Here is an 18,958-nt window from a genome sequence, read left to right on the forward strand (position 1 = left end):
TTCCACACGTAATCTCACGCAAATCCTCACACCCTGAAGGTTTCATTATCTTCCCGTTTACTTGGCGAAAAAATTAAGGCTCCGAGCCCTGATGCGCCCGGAGCAGGGTCAAGCTGGTCACAGTGACTCCAAGCCCAGCGACAGCAACAAGTCATGCACATCCTTGCCACGTACGCCCAATCCTTATTGGAGTGCTGCCCCTAAATACCTTCCTGTTTTCCTGGCTGTAAATTCTGGACACAAGGCAACTCTGGAGAGCACGGAGGGAGCGTGCCACAGCAAAGAGCGCAGTGCGGGGGCCAAGCAGCCGCTGTCCACGTGCTGGTCACTCCCCGGCCGAGTGCGCGGCCGACTGGCGCATGCGCACTCGCGCCGCAGGCAGCGGCGGCTGCACCCGGGACTCGGGCCCCGGTGAGGGGCGGGGCCGGAAGTAACTTGAGTCCCTCGTTGCTAAGAGACGGGGCTTCCACAAGCCAAACAGATGTTCTCCGGCTTCTTTTCCTCCCGTTCACAGCTCCAGCAGCTCCGAATCCCGTCACCATGTCAGACGCAGAAACCGAAGGCCTGCGAAGCACCTTTCCCTCTTACATGACGGAGGGCGAGCGGCTCTATCTGTGCGGGGAGTTCGCTAAGGCCGCTCAGTGCTTCAGTAACGTGAGTGCAGCTCTGAATCCACCCCCACTTCTGATGCCTGATCACTCTGAGGTCCTCTCAATGCTTGGGGGGCGGGTATTGTCCCTATTATTCTTTGGTGCCTGACTGATGCACTACTGCACAGACAAGCTCCTGCTTGGTCAACTTCGATCAATTTCTTTTTTTTTTTTTTAAAGATTTATTTATTTATGCATACAAGAGCTGCGGTACAGGCCACAGGTGTCGGGGGTGGGGGTTAAGAAGATTCACCAGAGACAGCGCGAGGCACAGAACAGGCAGATTGACCAAAGTACACTGCTGAGGGGAGCAGCGGGAGAGTCAGGAGAGGTCTGCTGCTCCATGTGGGTTGCTCCCTGGCCGGCCAGGGGATCGAACTCGTGCTGCAGAGGGGCATAGGTTGCATCTTAACCCCTTGCACCACCAGGGAGGCCCCATCTTCAATCAGTTTCCACTTGCTCACGGCCCTTTGTTAATAACCACTCTGGTTAATAACCATGCATAAACCATCACCCCTTCTACTTTTTACTTTAATATTTCGTGATTGCCTTGGCCTCCTTTCCACAGAGCAGCGTCAATTTCCCATCTTGGCTGGGAAGATTGGGCGACTGCAGCGCAGAAGTGGTTAAATCTCTGGCACCCAGTTGCTCTCAGAGGGTGGTCAGTAAATAACAATATTACACATGAGCTTAGTATAAATTGCTCCACCCACACTGTGGGGTTGGGTGAAGTCCACACTGTGGGGTTGGGTGAAGTTTTAGGATATCAGGCACACTGGTGAGTGCAGTCCTAGCCTATGAGGGAGGTATTGCTACTACTCCGTTTTATAGACTAAACTGATACAGAGGTTGAAACTCAAGTGCTCAGGTGTTAACCACCATACTATACTCTCTCACAAGGAAGCTATTGGATCTTCTCAAGACAAGTCCTTTTACAACAAAAAGCCCACTCTTTTTTTTAAAAAAAAATTTTGCATAGAAGATTTGGGGCTCAGGCCAGAAGTGCGGGGCAGGAGGGTAAGAGGATTTACCAGAGACAGATGGGAAGCAGAGCAGGCAGATCCACTGAAATACACTGCTGAGGGGAGCAGCAGGCGAGTCAGGAGAGGTCTCCTGCACCATGTGGGTAGCCCCCTGGGCAGGGATAGAACTCAGGCCATGGAGGTGCAAAAAGTCCACTCTTATTCTAACTGAATGGTAGGGTAGCCCTCTTATCAGTCCCAAGACTCCTCCCAAAATCAAGGTCCTCTACAGCAACTGTCTCCCATCTGTTTTGATCATCCCAGACACACTACACGCAGAAATGATTGATTAGATGGGCTACCAATTGAGTTCAGGCATCCTGCTTCAGCCCATTCTCCTCTTTCTAGATCTTGTTCCCTCCTGCAGATGTTAAAAGGCAGCAAGAAAGTACACCCCGAGGGAAGGGAGCTTTGAATGAGAAACAGTCTGTTTCTGAGAAAAACAGAAGCTACTTCCTCTTCCTAGAAAAGTATCAATAGAAGGTCTTAGAAAGGGGTGGGTACAGTCTGATGTTTCCAGAAGGACAGTACATCACTGACTCTGGGAATGATCTCAGACAGAAGAGGGTGGGGAGCCAGGAAGCACCCTACTCCCCCTGGAGTGCCGAAATCACCATTTCAGTTTTCTTGGCATTTTCCTCATCATCGCCTGAAATAGTGATCCATTCTCAATAAACTATGTAAAAAAGATAGGGTTAGGGCCTCCCCAGTGGCGCAGCGGTTGAGCGCTGGGTTGCGAAGCTGCCCGCGGCCTCTGCGGCGCTGGTTCGATCCCCGGCTGCTCCCTAGCCACAGGAGGAGGGTCCCACATGGCAAGCAGACCTCTCCTGCCGCCCGCTGCTCCCCTCAGCAGTGTACTTCGGTCCTTCTGCCTGCTCTGCTCCCCGCTCTGGCTCTGGTGAATTCTCTCACCCTCCCGCGCTTCTGACTGTACCCAGTGCCTGTATAAATAAATAAATTAATTAATTAATTAAAAAAAAAGAGATAGGGTTAGTGGAACAGGTAGCAGAAGTTGCACATTGTCAATGGCCAATCTTATCAGCTTTCAGAATGCTCAGTCTTTGAAATCTATTTCAAGTATGAGGTACAGCCATTCAGGTTTGGTATGCCCGGAAGGATGTTTGTTATGCCTCAACATTCTGAGATTCTATTGCCTGAATGGAGGGGAGGGATCCCAGATTTTTGGGGAAATTCAGTTTTTCCTGAATAGTCTATTCTCACACCGCAACCAGTAGCTTCCGCAGTAATTTGTGGCGGGGCCTTGCTCAGGACAAGCCAGTGTAGAGCTAATCAGGGTGACTGAGCCCAAATCAATGTGGTGCTGCTTTGGATCTGATAAGATCTAGAGCCCCTGCTTGCTGGCCTGAGTCTTCTTGTACCTCTGAGGGGGGTTTGGGCTGCTATTTCCTGTCAAGCTTCTACCCTTCCTTGCCTGGAGCCTGCCAACCCCAGTGGTTCCTCTCTCAGGCTCTCCACCTTCAGAATGGAGATAAGAATTGCCTGGTTGCCCGCTCCAAGTGCTTCCTGAAGATGGGAGAATTGGAGAATTCCCTGAAGGATGCTGAGGCTTCACTCCAGGGTGACCCGACTTTCTGCAAGGTGAAGACTCAATCTTGCTTTCACCACTGCCACTGCCTGCAGCAATCTCTGGTTTTAACGAATTGAAGAACCAGCCAAACTGCCTAGAACTTGATGCCACTTTCTCTTCACTTGCCCCTTGTCCTCTGGAGCCCAATCTTGATCCCCGACCCTGGACCCTTCTTTCCACCACACTTGAGTCCTGCGAGGTCTTGTCTGTCCATTTTGACTTCCTTTCATTCCAGGGGATTTTACAAAAGGCTGAGACCTTGTACACCATGGGAGACTTCGAGTTTGCTTTGGTGTTCTACCATCGAGGCTACAAACTACGGCCTGATCGGGAATTCAAAGTTGGAATTCAGAAAGCCCAGGAAGCCATCAACAACTCAGTGGGAAGTGAGTGACCTTGGGGCCCTGCCCTTGTCCAAGAAGGCTCTCAAACCTTAGGTTTAAGGATGATCTGAGTTACAGGGAGTGAGCAACCACCACCCGGCCTGCGGGGAGTAACAGGCTGCTGCTGATTCTGTTGAGGCCTAGGAACTGTCCGCCCGGAGCCTTGTCCCTGCTCCACAGTGCCCAGTACTGCAGTGTCTGGTTCTCTTCCCCATTGCCTTAGTGGTAGGGGTAGGAGGGAGGAGAACGTGAGAGGGCCACTGTGGCTGATAATGGCACAGGGTTTTCCAATATTTGGAAATCTGGCTGCCATGCCTTGAGCTAGCAGGGGCATGCCTAGCTCCTAGGAGCATGTACCAGGCACCCTGTGCCATTTGCCTGCGAGACTGGCTCAGAGCCAGCTTTGCTACAGCCTCCATCATCCTCCTGCCCAAGGCAGCCATTTCCACATAAAAAGATGTGATGGGTCATGCCCAGGGGCCTGGCAGGCCTGAGTCCCAGCTTCTGCCCTTACAGGTCCATCTTCGGTTAAACTAGAGAACAAAGGGGACCTCTCCTTTTTAAGCAAGCAAGCTGAGGTAAGGGCCCTGCGTCTGAGGCTGAGGGAAGAGACTTGGTTCTCCAAGGGGAGGCCCCAGTGACCTGAGAAGCACAGGTCCCAGGGATACTCTCTCCTGGAGTGATTAGCTCCTGTCATGACAGGCAGCCCTGGCGCTCTGCCCCAGCTCCAGAGGGGCCTGAGACACTAACTGTTCCATGGTTCTTTGCCCACAGAGAGATCCTGGAGGAGAAATCTGGGATCCTAGACTCTGGGGCCGTGAGTGGGTACCCTGTGCTCCTTATCAAGGCCCTGTTGGGTATTGCTGTATCTTCGCAGAGCATGAAAGCCCAGCAGAAACCTCATCTCATCATGAGACGCCACTTACAACAACCCAAGAGAGAGTACAAACGAAAGGGCTCCCTCAAGAGTGACAAGATTGTCCGCCAGCTCCTGGGGGAGCTCTACGTGGACAAGGAGTATCTGGAGAAGCTCCTGTTGGATGAAGGTTTCAGATACTTGGTTTGCAACAGAGAACTCGGAGCAAAGGAATCTGGGGTGGATGTGTCATGCATGAGCCAGAGATCATGTATCTTCTAATTACAGCTGGCATGCTCCTCTGGGCAGGCTTTACTAGTGTTCTCATTTTACAGACAAGGGAACTGAGGTGCAGCAAGGCTAAGTAACTCACATAGACATACAGATATGTATGTGGGCACAGGTACATAAGTAACTCATGGAGATACGCAGCGGCCTGGCTTTTGGGTTTGAGCACAGGAACCCAACTTCAGAACCAGTGTTCTTACGCACTGTGATACCCTGGGAGGGGCCACCGGAGACCTGGTACTTAACTACCCTCCTGAGTCCCTGAGGGGTGTCCCCTAGCCTGGGGTCTGTATAATGGGCAGAGGAATCCAGCTGGGAGGTGCTGGAAGGGGATTCCTAGGCTTCTAGTACTAGAATGTCCTGAAATCCCATCTGTCCAATTCCTGCTTTTATAGATAAGGAATTAGAGCCCCTAAGTCATGAGTAACTTGTCCCAGGCGACAGGGAGCTACTGCCTCAGCAACACCAGGCCTCCTAGTCTCCAGTGCAACGCTCTTCCTCCACACTACGCTGACAGCCACTAGGACGATGACGACAGAGCCTTGAAATGAATGTCTCCATAAGTGTGGGGGTGGGAGTATGCCCCCGAGAAGGGGTCACCCTTCAGTCAGATGCCTTTTCTCCAGAACTGACTTCACAAGGTCACTTGCAGGATTCCATGCAGGTCTGGCACAGGGGCAGCTTCACTGCTGTCACATACCTGTCACTGGCCTGACCACTTTCCTCCCTCCAGAGAAGCCTTTGCGTAGGGGGGAGGTGGCCTGAACACTACCCCAAGTGGCCCTGTAGCTTTGCCACCAGGTCTAACCTCTGGGCAGATGGGCAGGCACGACTAGGGCATACCCCTCCAGCTACAAGCAGGAACTGGCCCATTTGGCACTGGGGAATCAGTGGGCATGGGCACCTTGAGACAGGTCATGCCTGTAGACTTGGTCTTCTCTGAGGACATGGCTTGAAATGCAGGGGCCCTGAGAGCTGCCCCTCCTGCTTGCTCCTTACATAAGTCATAAGTGGCCTCTGCACTAGATTCTGAGCAATAGGAGTACCCCAAGGAGGGGAGGGGGAGCTCTGGCTTCTTTGGGAAAGTAGACCCCCTCTGCCACACATGTGCTCTCACTTTCCTTCCTGTTCCTGCAATTCTGGGCAGAGCTGCCCATGGAGGGCCCTGCAGCAGGGGCCCCGAACCAAGAGGAGGCAACTCTCTTAGATGCTGTTCTAGTTGGTTCCTCTTCACCCTTCCCCACAGACCTGATCAAGGGCACCATTAAGCATGGCCTGACCGTGGAGGACCTCATCATGACCGGCATCAACTACCTGGACACCCGTAGTAACTTCTGGAGACAGCAGAAGCCTATCTACGCCAGGGAGCGGGACCGGAAGCTGATGCAAGAGAAATGGCTGCGGGACCGCAAACGCCGTCCCTCACAGACTGCTCGCTACATCCTCAAGAGCCTGGAGGAGATTGACATGTGTGGGTGGTGTTCTCAGAGGGGGCCAGGCCTCTGCCAGGTGGGGAGGGGGTGACATGGTAATCTGAAGCTGGGTTGGGGGGAGGTGGGTTCTCCAGGCTGCTGGCCAGTGTGAGGAGACTGCCTCCACCTCCCTGTCACCTCTCCTTCCCCAGTGCTGACCAGCGGCAGTGCTGATGGGAGCCTCCAGAAAGCTGAGAAAGTACTAAAGAAGGTGCTGGAATGGAACAAGGAGGAAGTGCCCAACAAGGACGAACTGGTTGGAAACTTGTACAGCTGCATAGGGAATGCCCAGATCGAGCTGGGGCAGATGGTGGCCGCCCTGCAGAGCCACCGAAAGGACCTAGAGATCGCCAAGGAATAGTGAGTGCCGGGGGCAGGCCACTGGGCCTGCAGGCTGCTGATGTATCTCAGCCTTTTGCCAGGGCTACTGGGGCCATTTTCTGCCCTGCTTGCCTGAGGTAGATTTCCCCTGGGAGGAGCAGTCTGCCTGGACTGGGGGTGGGGTACAGGGCAAACTAAGACTGTTAGCCTTTTTGCCACAAAGAGGAGGGCCGTAGCCCAGAACTCTCCAAAGTTCCCAGTGCGGTGGCTCTTAGGGGTGCTTTTGTTTTCATATCATCTGCCCAAGTTATCATCAACTCCAGACATGCCACATGCAGCTAAGTCGAGGAGAACATAATAGGGATCAGACACAAGGGTCATTTGCTTGCAAACTACAAACAAAAAGCATGATACAGCCAATTAATTGTCCCTGTGAAATGCATGGTGAAGGAAAAGTACAGGTCCCAGCACTATGGGAAGTATATCCCAGGAGGCCTTGACGTGTGTGTGTGTGTGTGTGTGTGTGTGTGTGTGTGTCTCCCTGGGGAAAACACATGGCTTGTGGGAAGGCCCTGAGGCAGGCAATAGGAAGGTAGGGCTGGCCAGCACAGTCTTGCCAGGGGACAGTGGCCAAGAGAAGGCCAGAGCAGCGGACAGGGGTTGGATCAGGCAGGCCTCAGCAACCACAGCCCCTCCCCAGGGCCTGAGCTCAGGAGTAGGTGTGAGCTGGGCTTCGGAGCTGAACCTCCCAGGCGTGGGAACTTGGGCCAGCCACTGAACTTTGCTCAGCCTCGGCCTCTCCGCTGTCAAATGGACATAAATAACAGTAGCCCCCACCTGAGCAGGGTGGGATGGAGAATGGCACATTGAAGTGCACGCGGAGGTCTCAGGACAAAATATCAATAAGATGAACTCCCCGAGGCCTGAGCCCTCTCCAGAGGTGATGGTCTCCTCTCAGAAGAACCATCACCTCCTGGACCTCTGCCCTTCAGAGTCATCTGCAACTGTCTCCTGCCCAGTTTCTACCCACCCCCTCCAACACACATTTCTGAGCCTCTCCCAGTCTCCCATCACCCCATTTGCACTCACAGGCCCGCCTCCCTGCTTCCAGCTCTCCCACACCACACGTCACCTCCAGAGACACTGCTTGTTATTTGTCCACTCTCCTTCCCCTTCTGACAAACACTGGCCTCTCAGTGTCTGCAGGTTAAAACCAAATGTTTTTGCTTGGCACTGCAGGCCCTCTCTGAACCAACTTCCACAACTCTCCCTCGTCAGGCCTCCCTCTGCATTTCCTGAACTCCTGCCTGCTCCTCTTCACTCCTCAAGCCTGCCCTAGCCCACGCTCACAGTTCCTAACCCAACTGCCTTCACCATGCTGAGCGGACAATCACAGGGTGGCCATTCTTGAAGTAGAAAACAAACGACAACCAGCTTTGGAGATAGACCTGACTTTGCTGCCTGGCTACGGCGCACCGGAGCCATGTGGGTTTGGTTAACTTGCTTTCCTCATCTCTAATGATGGCATAAGGTTGGATCCAACCATCCAAGATGTCTAAATCTTTCCTTCTCACCAGACCTCCCTCCCAAGCCTCTGACCCACATATCTTTCTCCATCTGCTGCATTTCCACTATCCTGTCACTCAGGAGCCCCACATTTAACTTGTACAAAATGGAATCCCTTATCTTGATCCCCTCAGGCACCTACTCTGCGGATGGAGCTATTGGTCCCTCGGACCCCTCCAGCTGGTCAGAATCTCCCTCTGCTCACTGCGCATCCCCTCCCCCACCATCCTCTGTGCCTTCTCCTCCCGCCTCCCAGAGTCCTGCCCTCCATTTCCCTCCCACAGCTCATCCAGACCTGTACCCTTCTGACCCTTTCCAGCATGTCTACCCATATACTTCTGAACATTACACATACACGGGGTTTTCAAAACAAAAGCAACTCCTTACTCTGTTGTTTTTTGAAAGAATGTGTCTTTGAAAGAGACAATAACCAAAACAAAGAGAAACCCCACCAACTGGGAGAAAATTTTGGCACACAACACTAATGATAAAGGACTAATCACAAAATCTACAAAGAGCTGATGAGACTCAACAAAAACAAAGAAAATAATCCAGTCCAAAAATGGGCAGAAGAGCTAAAAAGAAACTTCACCAAAGAGGAAATGCAAATGGCCAACAGGCATATGAAAAAATGTTCCACATCACTTGTAATCAGGGAAATGCAAATTAAAGCTACCATGAGATACCATCTTACACCAGCGAGAATGGCACATATTTAAAAAAACTAGCAACAACAAATGTTGGCGAGGTTGAGGAAAAAAAGGAACTCTCCTGCACTGCTAGTGGGAGTGCAACTGGTCCAACCACTATAGAAAGCTGTGTGGAGATTCCTCAACCTACTAAAGATAGAACTTCCATATAATCCAGCAATTCCACACCTAGGTCTTTAAATGGCTTTAAAGGAAGTTATTTCAGGGCAGTGAAACTCACCAGAGATATGGAGGGAGGGCCTGACAGGCAAGGTGAAGGCTGAGGAGGAGGAGGAGCAGACCCCTGAGGCAGGGAAGCTGGGTGCAGGGCCTTGAGAAAGTCTCCAAGCCTGCCTGGGAAGGAGAGAGGGGCTGCTGGTGGAGGGGATCTGAGATGTGGGGAGAAGTTGTGGTTTTATTTTTTGGGAAGGAGGAATTTTTAAAGAGAGATCAGAACCTTCCTATGGTAACAGCAAAGAATGGATGTGTGGGAAGCAAATGCCTTTAATGTCTTTTCTGATGACACATGAATATTGTAAAAAAATTTTTTTTTAAGATTCTTATTTTTATTTATTTATGCATACAAGAACTGGAGTGTAGCCCAGAGGTGCAGGGGGTGAGAGGACTTACCAGAGAGAGTGGGGAGCAGAACAGGCAGATCTCCTGAAATACACAGTTGAGGAAGGAGCAGGTGAGACAGCAGAGCTCCCTGGTTGGGGATTGAATTCACGCTGCAGTGGCTAATGATAGCTTAATAGCACAAGACTTTAACCCCTGCACCCTGGTGAGGGAGGTCCGAATACTATAACATTTTTAATTAGTGTGGATAAATTAGAAGTTACCCTCATACTCGTATCTCTGAGTTGGACTCATATCTCTGAGTTAAGAGTTGGACTTACAGGGCCTCCCAGTGGCGCAAGGGGTTAAGTCTCAGCACTATGAAGCTTCTGCTGCCTTGCTGCCACTGCAGCATGAGCTTGATCCCCGGCCAGGGAGCTACCCACATGGCACAGTAGACCTCTTCTGTCTTGCCCACTGCTCCCCTCAGCAGTGTATTTCAGTCAGTCTGCCTGTTCTGTTCCCCGCTCTGTCTCTGGTGAATCCTCTCACCCTCTGCACCTCTGGCCTACAACCTAGCTCTTGTATGAATAAATAAATAAATCTTAAAAAAAAAAAGAGTTGTACTTACAGTTCTCTGGACTGCTTTTAAAATGCCCGCTTTTTATTTTTTCTTTACTTCTTACCCTGTTTATCAGCTTCTTTACTATTTCTTCAGATCTCAGAGTACCCAATTGTAGTGAACAACATGACTTGCTTCTTCCCCACAGTGACCTTCCTGATGCCAAGTCGAGAGCTCTTGACAATATTGGCAGGGTTTTTGCCAGAGTTGGGAAATTCCAGCAAGCCATTGACACGTGAGTTGCAAAGGACTGTCCCTTCCCCACCCCATGCCAACATGCCTAGCCTGAGGCCGAGCTGCCAAGCTGGACATGAGCTTGGCTCCTGGCTCTGTGAGGCCATCTTGGGCAGCTCTTTGTAAATTCTGGGACTCATCCCTTTAGTTAACAGAATCTGCACTTTCTCAAAATTTGTGACAGTGTTTAGAATTACCTGGAGTACTTGCAAGGTATAGGAATTATGGGCTTCACCCCTAGAAATTCTGATTCTACAGGTTTGGGGTGGAGCTCAGGAATCTGCATTTAACAAGCATTCCAGTTGATCCTTACCTTGGACAAATTCAGGAATTGTGGACTTGACCTCTCGGACAGAAAAGTAGAACAACAATGATTCAATCCCACTACCCAAAGACAAGCACAGATTTTAACCCTACTCTTGTTGATTTCTTTTATATACATATATATATATATTATATCATTGTTCATTTTATTTTTTTAAAGATTTATTTATTTATGCATATAAGAGCTGGGGTGCAGGCCAGAGGTGTGGGGCGGGGGGTGAGAGGATTCACCAGAGACAGAGTGGGGAACAGAACAGGCAGATTGACCGAAGTACACTGCTGATGAGAGCAGTGGGTGAGTCAGGAGAGATCAGCTGCGCCATGTGGGTTGCTCCCTGGCCACGGTGGGGGGGGGGGTCGAATTCGTGATGCAGTGGCTGAGGACAGCTTCATAGGTTGTGTCTTAACCCCTTGTGCCACCAGGGAGGCCCCTTATTGATTTCTTTATTCCAAATTTTTTTCTGTGCTGATTTTTCTCTTATACTCATTTAAGAATATTCTCACACATTTTTAATGTTATTTCAAATGCTACCTTGTAAACATTATTTTCAACTGTTTTGTCAAATTTGATCCCATAGATCTACCAGAATAGCTTTGGTAGTATTAGAAATCTATCAATGCTTCTTAGCTTCACCCTGTCTCTAACAGAACTGACGAATGCAGAACAGTTTTTCCTCTGCCACCTGTTGGAGCCTTGCTCACCTGTGGCCGAGTGCAGGGGTTGAGTGGAACAAGCTAACTCTGTGCACTGATCCCCAGGTGGGAGGAAAAGATTCCTCTGGCAAAAACCACCCTAGAGAAGACCTGGCTGTTCCATGAGATTGGCCGCTGCTACTTGGAGTTAGACCAGGCCTGGCAGGCCCAGAGCTATGGAGAGAGGTCCCAGCAGTGTGCCGAGGAAGAAGGGGACATTGAGTGGCAGCTAAATGCCAGCGTCCTGGTGGCACAGGCACAAGGTATGGGCTCAGAGAGGACCACTCCACCTTCCCCAGCACACAACCCAGCAGCCGTGCCAGGGCTGGGAATCCTACAAGCCCAACTTCCTGCACCTGTGTGTCCCTGTCCAGATGAGTTATGATTCTAAGAGTGGGGACAAATCCTGCATTTCGCCACCTTGTGGAAAGCACTGATATCAAGCTAAATTCAAAATTTGGGGCATCTAAGGGAACTTTCTGGAGTGATGGGAGAGTCCTAAACTGGGCTTAGTGGTAGTGATTCACTACACCGCTGCAAAAATCACAGAACTGCGTACTCACAGATGAGGTGCCTTTTATAATGTGAATTACATCTCAGTCAAGTTGCCAAAAAAAAAAGAAAGAAAAGAAAAGAAAACCAGCAAGGGCCAGGGAGTATGGAGGAATAGATGAAACAGAATTGGTGATATTTTGGTAATTGTGAAGTTGGGTGATGAGTAATGGTGACTCATTATACTATTGCCTTTTACTTGCGTATGTATTTGAAGGCTTTCATAATGTAGCATTCAAAAGAAATGGCTCCAGGTGACCGGCTAAGTGATGGAGCTGGAACTAGAACCCGTTCATATATTCCAGTGCCCAAGCCATGGCTCCCTGGTCTAGACCACCCTGGTACACAGCCTGCCCCCAGGGAGGGAGCAGCTGTGACAGCGTCTATAATTCATCTTTTATTCATACCCCAGGTTATTAATTTGAGACGCCTCTTTGGGCCTGCGGCTTGGAATAGCTCTGCCATTCTGAGTAGCCTCCGAATGGGTGCTGTGACTCCTTCTTTTCCAATATGTGTTTGAAAAAACATTTATTTGGTCCCATTTCCTATCACTCCACATACTATCTTAATCACTTTTCTTTTCTTTTCTTTTTAAAAAGATTTATTTATTTATGCATACAAGAACTGGGGTACAGGCCAGAGGTGTGGGGGGTGAGAGGATTCGCCAGAGACAGAGTGGGGAACAGAACAGGAAGATTAACTGAAATACACTGCTGATGGGAACAGCAGGCAAGACAAGAGAGGTCTGCTGTGCCATGTGGGTCAGCTCCCTGGCCAGGGATTGAACTCATGCTGCAGTGGCTTCAGATAACCTCATAGTGCTGCATCTTAACCCCTTGTGCCATAGGGAGGCCCTTGCTTTTCAAATGTAATCGCTCTTTGCAGTTTGACTTATGGACACAAGGCCCTCCTCTCCCCATGGATCCCGAAGCATTTTGGGGCAGGGAAATTGGGGGATGCTAAGTTCTCAGAGAAAGCAGTGGTATATGAAGAAATCAGAGGGCGGGTACTTTTCTCCCTTCCTGAAGTGGAGCTCTTTTAAAGGACCGACATCAGCCAGTCAGTCAGTGTGTCCAGTCCCAGCTTTAGCATCAACTAGCTGGCAGCGCCCTGTTCCTCTCCCAGCTGAGGGGGCACCAGTGTGGGGGCTGAGCTTCCAGCTGCTGGCACGAGCCAGTCACATCCAGCCCTTCCATATTTCATTTAGTGTCCACAGCATTTTTGAAAAATTTGAATGACAATTTTAAAACTATGGATTTCTTCTGGAACAATCTAAAAAGGAGCAGGATGTAGTTGTACCCCTGCCCTGAAGACACCTGATGCGTGCACTGGCCCCTGCCCAGATCCCCTTCCCTCGCTGACCCTCTGAGTGGGCGGAAGCCCAAGGCTCCATGCTTCAGATATGGCACAGCCCAGAACGTGATGCAAAGAGGGTGCTGGGCAGTGACGCAGCAGGCCTGCCTGTGCTGGCTCCAGCTCACACAGGCTGCTGACTGGCCCTGGGAGTTGCCAGGCAGCCCAGGGACCACAGGCCTGTGGCCCCCGACACTGTTCAGCACACAACACAGCCTCCCTGTGCATCTCCCCTGCTCTGCAGTGAAGCTGAACGACTTTGAGTCAGCCGTGAACAACTTCGAAAAGGCTCTGGAACGAGCGAAGCTGGTCCATAACAATGAGGCACAGAAGGCCATCCTGAGCGTGAGCCTCTCTCCACTGGGCCCTGCTGGCCGGGGGGTGGGGGGGTGGGGGGGTGGGGGGGTGGGGGGAAGGGGGGGAGGTGCAGCCCTCAGCCCCTCAGCCTTCTCAGCCATCCCACACCTGCCTAGTACCCATCAGCTGCAGGGTACGCTTGAGGTTCCCAAGAACTGTATTTTCTTTCAACATAAACAAAAAATAGAAACGAGTTTTATAACACAGTCCCCTTCCCCATGTGCTGGTACCCCCTGTGGTATCTGCTTCGGTTTCCCCTTTCTTTTCTTTAATACAGGGTGAAGCCTTTAAGACTGATTATAGGTTTGAAAAATGCCACCTCCTCCAGGAGCCAGCAAGAGTATGATTGCCCCACTCCCTTGCTTTAATCCTTTGCTGGCTTTCCTGGGAGAGTGCTCCAGGCCTTTTCTGGCCAGAACTGGGGAGCCTGTGGTAACCTCTCCCTGGGGGGCTCGCCAGCCTTAGTTCTGGCTACAACCAAGGCAGTCTCCTGCCTTTCCCTGAACAGGCTTTCTTATGCCTCTTAGCATGTGCTGTTCCCCCTGCCTGGAATGTGCTTCTAAACTGCCTGTCCCACCTCTTCCACTTGGCGAGCTCCCTCCAGCCTTAGGTTTCAACATCCCCTCTCTCAGATCTCTGTGCTCTCAGCTTGGGCCAGGGGACCTCTCTCCTGGCCCCCGCTGCTCCAGATGTCTCCTGTTATTGTCCACATCACTCTGTATGGTAACTGCCTAGACCCCGGAGGGCAGACCTCAATGTCCCCGCTTAGTAAGGCACGGGTGGCCATTTAGCTTAAAATGAAATAAGTGAAAGGTAACGGTCAGTTTCCCAGCCACACTCACCACATATCAAGTGCTCAGCATGGCTTGTGGCCACCACAGGGTGCAGATCCAGGGCACACCCCTGGTTGCAGAAATTTCTGTTGGACATATTAGCCTAGACTCTAGGCTTTAGGACGCAGGGACCAGGGTGGGGTGGGGAGCCTGGAGATGCCCCACCGCCCTCAGAGCCATTCTAGGCCAATGCACACCTTGGGGGTGGGGCAGCACCCTGGCCTGGCAGATGCACAGGCAGCTTAGCACGAGCCCCCGGGCCACCCTAGCTCCTACTGCCAGCCAGGTTGCTGCCCCTAAGCCTTCCCATGTCAACATTCTGAAGTTGCCACAGCACATAGCAGGACCCCAACAAGCAGCTACTCGAGTGAATTAAGCAAGGCCCTGCCCTGGGGAGCTTGCCTGGCTGAGAGGCCAGAGTGCAGAAGCAGTGAGCAGAAAGTGCCAGTGGGGCATGTGCTCAGGAGGGAGAGTAGGGGCCCTGGGGAGTGGCCCCCAAGGACTTTAGAAGACAGGGAGGGAGAGTTTGGCCATGCTGAGAAGGGCAAGAGCACTAAAGCCTGGCAGCCATGGCCTGGGGGACCCCAGGGCTGGTGGGGTTCACAGCAAGGGGAGTAGGGTCAAAAGACCACAGTTAGTCAGTGGATCCAGCCTGGACCTAAGAGTTGGGAAGGGCAGAGAAGTTGCCTGACCCATTGGTTTGTGAGGTCCTGGTCGGGGAGGCACCTCCCTGTGCTTCTGCCTCCAGTCAGCTCCTCTCACCGAAGCCGCTCGGGGGGGCCGCTCCCACTTAGTCCTCGCCACACGAGCCTGTGCGTGTCTGCAGCGAGCACGCGGTTGGTGCACCCCAGTGAACACATTTGCTGGCCTGGCTCTGGGCTGCCCAGCCCAAAGGTGGCAACTTCGGTCCTGGCCCCAGGAAGTTAAAACAACAAGCCCCTGTCCATGACCAGTGTGATGGGGACTAGGGGGATTCAGAACGAGAGACCTCAGCGGGGGGGCTGGGGTGGAGGCTTTCACAGCAAAGAGGGGTAACAGGTGGAGAGGCAGACAACAGTCCCTCCTGCCCAGGCCAGACAGTGTCGCAGCCCTGAGTGACCTCATAAGACTGAGACGGCCCCTGGCCCTTCCCTCTCCTGGACTGGCCTCCAGGCAGGAAGCCACGTGGAGGGGTGAAGGTGCGGGGAAGGGGCAAACTAACCCGCGGGAAGGCGCTAGGCCCAGTGGTTGTTCTGAACCCATTTCCCACGGGGCATCTGCCCCGTGCCAGCGGTGGGGCCTTCTGTGAGGAAGAAGAGGCAGAGCCTGCCCCCCAGATGTTCACAGGCTGAATTCCAGGCCCAGGGGAACCTGCAGACACCCTGGGAGCCACTCTGAAGGCCACCAGCCCCCCAGCACCGAGCCTGCTGAGTGTTTCTGAGTCCTGACCATGGTGGTTTGCCTTGTGAGTGCTGAGGGGCTTGAGAGGCCTCCCCACATTAGCTAAAGCCAAAAAGAGCTTTAGGCAAAAGGGCAGAAAATATAGCGGAAGGACATACTCCCAAGGTGAAGGCTGTTATCTGCCAGCTCTGTGTCAGAGCCCTGGCGTGGGCGGCTCCGAGTCAGGAATTGTAAGCTATCCTCGGGCAGGCCTCAGCCTGGAGAAAGGAGGTGTGTGTGGGGGGCATCAGGGCCCAGCCCTGCCCTCTGGGGATGGGGCATGGGTGGCAAGGTGTGGGTGCCAAATAGGGGTCAGGTGTTCACCAGTTCCCTCTACCACCCATAGGCTCTGGATGATGCCAACAAGGGCATTGTTGAAGTGCTGAAGAAAACCAACTATAGGGATCTTCTCGAAGGGAAGAAAGAGAAAGGTGAGTTCCAGAGCCGGGAACAGGGCCATGTCAGCGCCCTCCCTGGCCAGCTCTCCCCACCCAGCATCCTGTGTCAGTGCCCCCAGCGGCACCAGCCTTCTCCCAAGGGGTCTGAACCCCGCTATCTGCCCTGAGAGCCACATGTGCATCTTCCATCGATCCATCAAATATCTGTGGAGCCCTTGTCTTGTGCCAGGAAGGGATGAGATTTTGGGGAGACAGACTCACCTCTGCTCTAGAGAAGCCTGCACCCTGCGGAGTCAGACAACAGGGCTGTCATGCACAGGCACCTGCACCCGGGCGGCCCAGGTGGGCGCACTCGGCTGTGAGAGCGAATCCTGGGAGCTCTGGGCTTCTCCAGGGAGGTAGGGAAGCCTCCAAGGAAGAAGAATCCTTGGGTTGTGGCTCTAAATGATGCCCCAAGGCTTTTCCAGGGGCTGGTGGAAGAGGGAAGGCATTCCTAGGAGGGAAAAGCGGGAACAGAGGCACAGGCAGACAATATGATACTTTCTCGGGCACTTCTTGAGGGGCAGAAGCTGGGCTGAGCCTGGGGCAGGAGCCATCTCACTGGGTGCTCGCCGCCCTGAGAGGCAGCAGCTGTTTTCAGGAGCCAAGTGAGGCGGAAAGATCCGCCTGGTGACGTGGCAGTCTCACCTGGAGCCACACTCTCCCTGACGCGTGGGCGTGGGCTGCTCTGTGGGGCCAGCAGTGTGGAGGGAGGGGCCAGAGGCACAGGAGGTGAGAGGGGCAGATGTGAGCTAAGGGGCAGGGGCTGCTGCTGTCCAAGGTCTCTGGGGGAGTAGTGGGATTGTCCTCCCCTCCCTGCTGAACCTAAACCTCACCCCAGCCCCCTGCTCTCTGACCCGGCACTGTGCAAGGAGGGAGACAGGAAGGGAAGCTGATCTCCTGCCAGTGCTTCCTGTGTGCCCAGCGCTCTCAGCGGGGCTTTCTGGGTAGTGCCTCTTCTGAGCCACCCCCCGCCCCCAAGAGCACGAGGAAATGAGCAGCACTGTCCACTTGATGTTACAGATCAGGACTCAGGGGTCCAGTCCCACCGTGGGGACAGAGCCCCGCCAAGCACCAAGGCCACACCTCTCTCTGGTTCAGGCGCAGGCAGGAGAATGTGGATGTGGGGTTTCTGGCCCCAGAGCAGCCAGGTACCAGCCCTTTATGATCCAGTGCCTGCCATGTGGTGACTGGGTCCGCTTAGAGGGAGACGCGCCTCTGCTCCCACATGCCCTTGAGGAGCTCTCAGAAGCCACAGGAACAATAAATAGGAAGCGACACCACAGGGAACCCGCAGAGGCCCCCCCCCCGCCCCCCCAGCCTGGGCTCCCCAGGCGGCAGCCGGCGGCAGCTGCCAGCACATCCCCCCCGGAGCAGCAGGGGGCAGCATGGCACGCGTCTTCAAGGCCAATTCAGCCCTTTCCACCCGGGGAACCCAGGCCAGAGACTTGGGGAGCTGGAGGAGGGGTGTGGAGGGAGACTCAGAAGGGAATTCGCGCCTTTGCTCCGCAGCTGTTAAACACCAGGAGCCAGGATCCTCTGGGTGTAAAATAGGCCTCCGGCTCAACTCCCAGCAGGCTGCTGAGATCGTTACAGGGACCCTCCCAACAAACCATGCAGGTGCTTCCCAGGCTCCACGACAAAGGCAGTGCGGGTGCCGGGCAAGAGCCGCGCCGCCCGCCCCTCTCCCGGCGCCCGGGCTGTTTCTTGCTGGGAAGGAGCCGCTCCTGGAGCAGACGGTTCTGGGTTCAGATGCGACTGCCCTTCCCCTCTGCGGTTTGACCTCTGTGTGTTTCTTTTTTCCTCAGCCTCAGGCCCTTGGGTCACACACTTGAGTCAATGACGTGTGCGACCTGCTGGTGACCCAACGGGGCACCGGGCACCAGGTCCCACCCGACGCCCCGGGCAGGGCTCGGGGGTCTCTCAGCCTCCCCCCTGGCTGGGGTCTACCAGGCCCGGAGAGGGGCCAACTTTCCTGTCTTCCCTCCTTTCTCGTGTTCCAGAAGAGGCACCTGTACCGAGTAGGCCAAAAGCCACAAGAGAGAAGGGCGCCCTGAGGAGGAGGCAGGAAACCGAGAAGATGATGAAGCGGTGGGAGCGAGAGCTCGGGGAGAGCGAGAGGGACACCCAGGACGAGGGCCAGGAGGCCGAGGAAGACCCCCGCGCCGCAGAGAAGGACGCGTGGGAGCACAGGCCGAGGGGCGAGGCCGCCAGAACCGGCTCCCCCGGGACAAGGGATCCCGGGGAGGGGGGGCCAGAGTCAGGGGAGGCTGCTGAGGCAGTGTCGGGAGAACTGGGCGCCAGAAGCTCCGAAGAAGTAGATGAGCAATTACCCGAAGTGGGCAGGACAGAGTCAAGAGAAATTTATAGGAGGGATTCACTGCTGGATCAAAACCTCTCAGATTCAAGCACAGGGGACCTGGAAGAACTACAGGAGGCACCTTTAGAAACCAGCAGGAGTGAGCTAGAGGGGCCGGGGAAAAGGGAATCCCCAGAAATGCAAACAGCAGGTCAGGCCGAGAGAGGGGAAACCAGTGACAGGGAGGCTGACTGAAGACAGTCGGTGGGGGTCGGGAGGCTGGTGCCGGAAGGGGCCACACAGATCTCTGTAACCTGGACTTCCAAGCTGAGATTTATCTTTAATAGGAAAAACTGGGGGCTGGGTCCCGCAGGTCACCTTTGCTGCTCGCTGCTACTGCTTTCACTTTAAATACATATTTTCACTCTTATCAACCCCAAGT

At 53.4% G+C, this 18,958-nt stretch overlaps 1 protein-coding gene across 1 annotated transcript; it reads left to right on the plus strand.

Annotated features, from left to right (window-relative positions):
• Positions 1 to 540: 540 nt before the first annotated feature.
• Positions 541 to 18,771, plus strand: ODAD4 (outer dynein arm docking complex subunit 4; the record flags this gene model as incomplete). Its single annotated transcript, XM_084238007.1, has 12 exons — positions 541 to 654; positions 3,140 to 3,271; positions 3,496 to 3,646; positions 4,160 to 4,221; positions 4,521 to 4,689; positions 6,034 to 6,258; positions 6,412 to 6,619; positions 10,164 to 10,250; positions 11,333 to 11,529; positions 13,416 to 13,516; positions 16,127 to 16,211; positions 18,221 to 18,771. The coding sequence occupies 12 exons, from the start codon at positions 541 to 543 to the stop codon at positions 18,769 to 18,771; spliced, it is 2,082 nt and encodes a 693-aa protein (XP_084094133.1).
• Between the last annotated feature and the right edge of the window lie 187 nt (positions 18,772 to 18,958).

Source organism: Talpa europaea, assembly GCF_964194135.1.
Source record: "Talpa europaea genome assembly, chromosome: 7".
Taxonomy (NCBI): domain Eukaryota; kingdom Metazoa; phylum Chordata; class Mammalia; order Eulipotyphla; family Talpidae; genus Talpa; species Talpa europaea.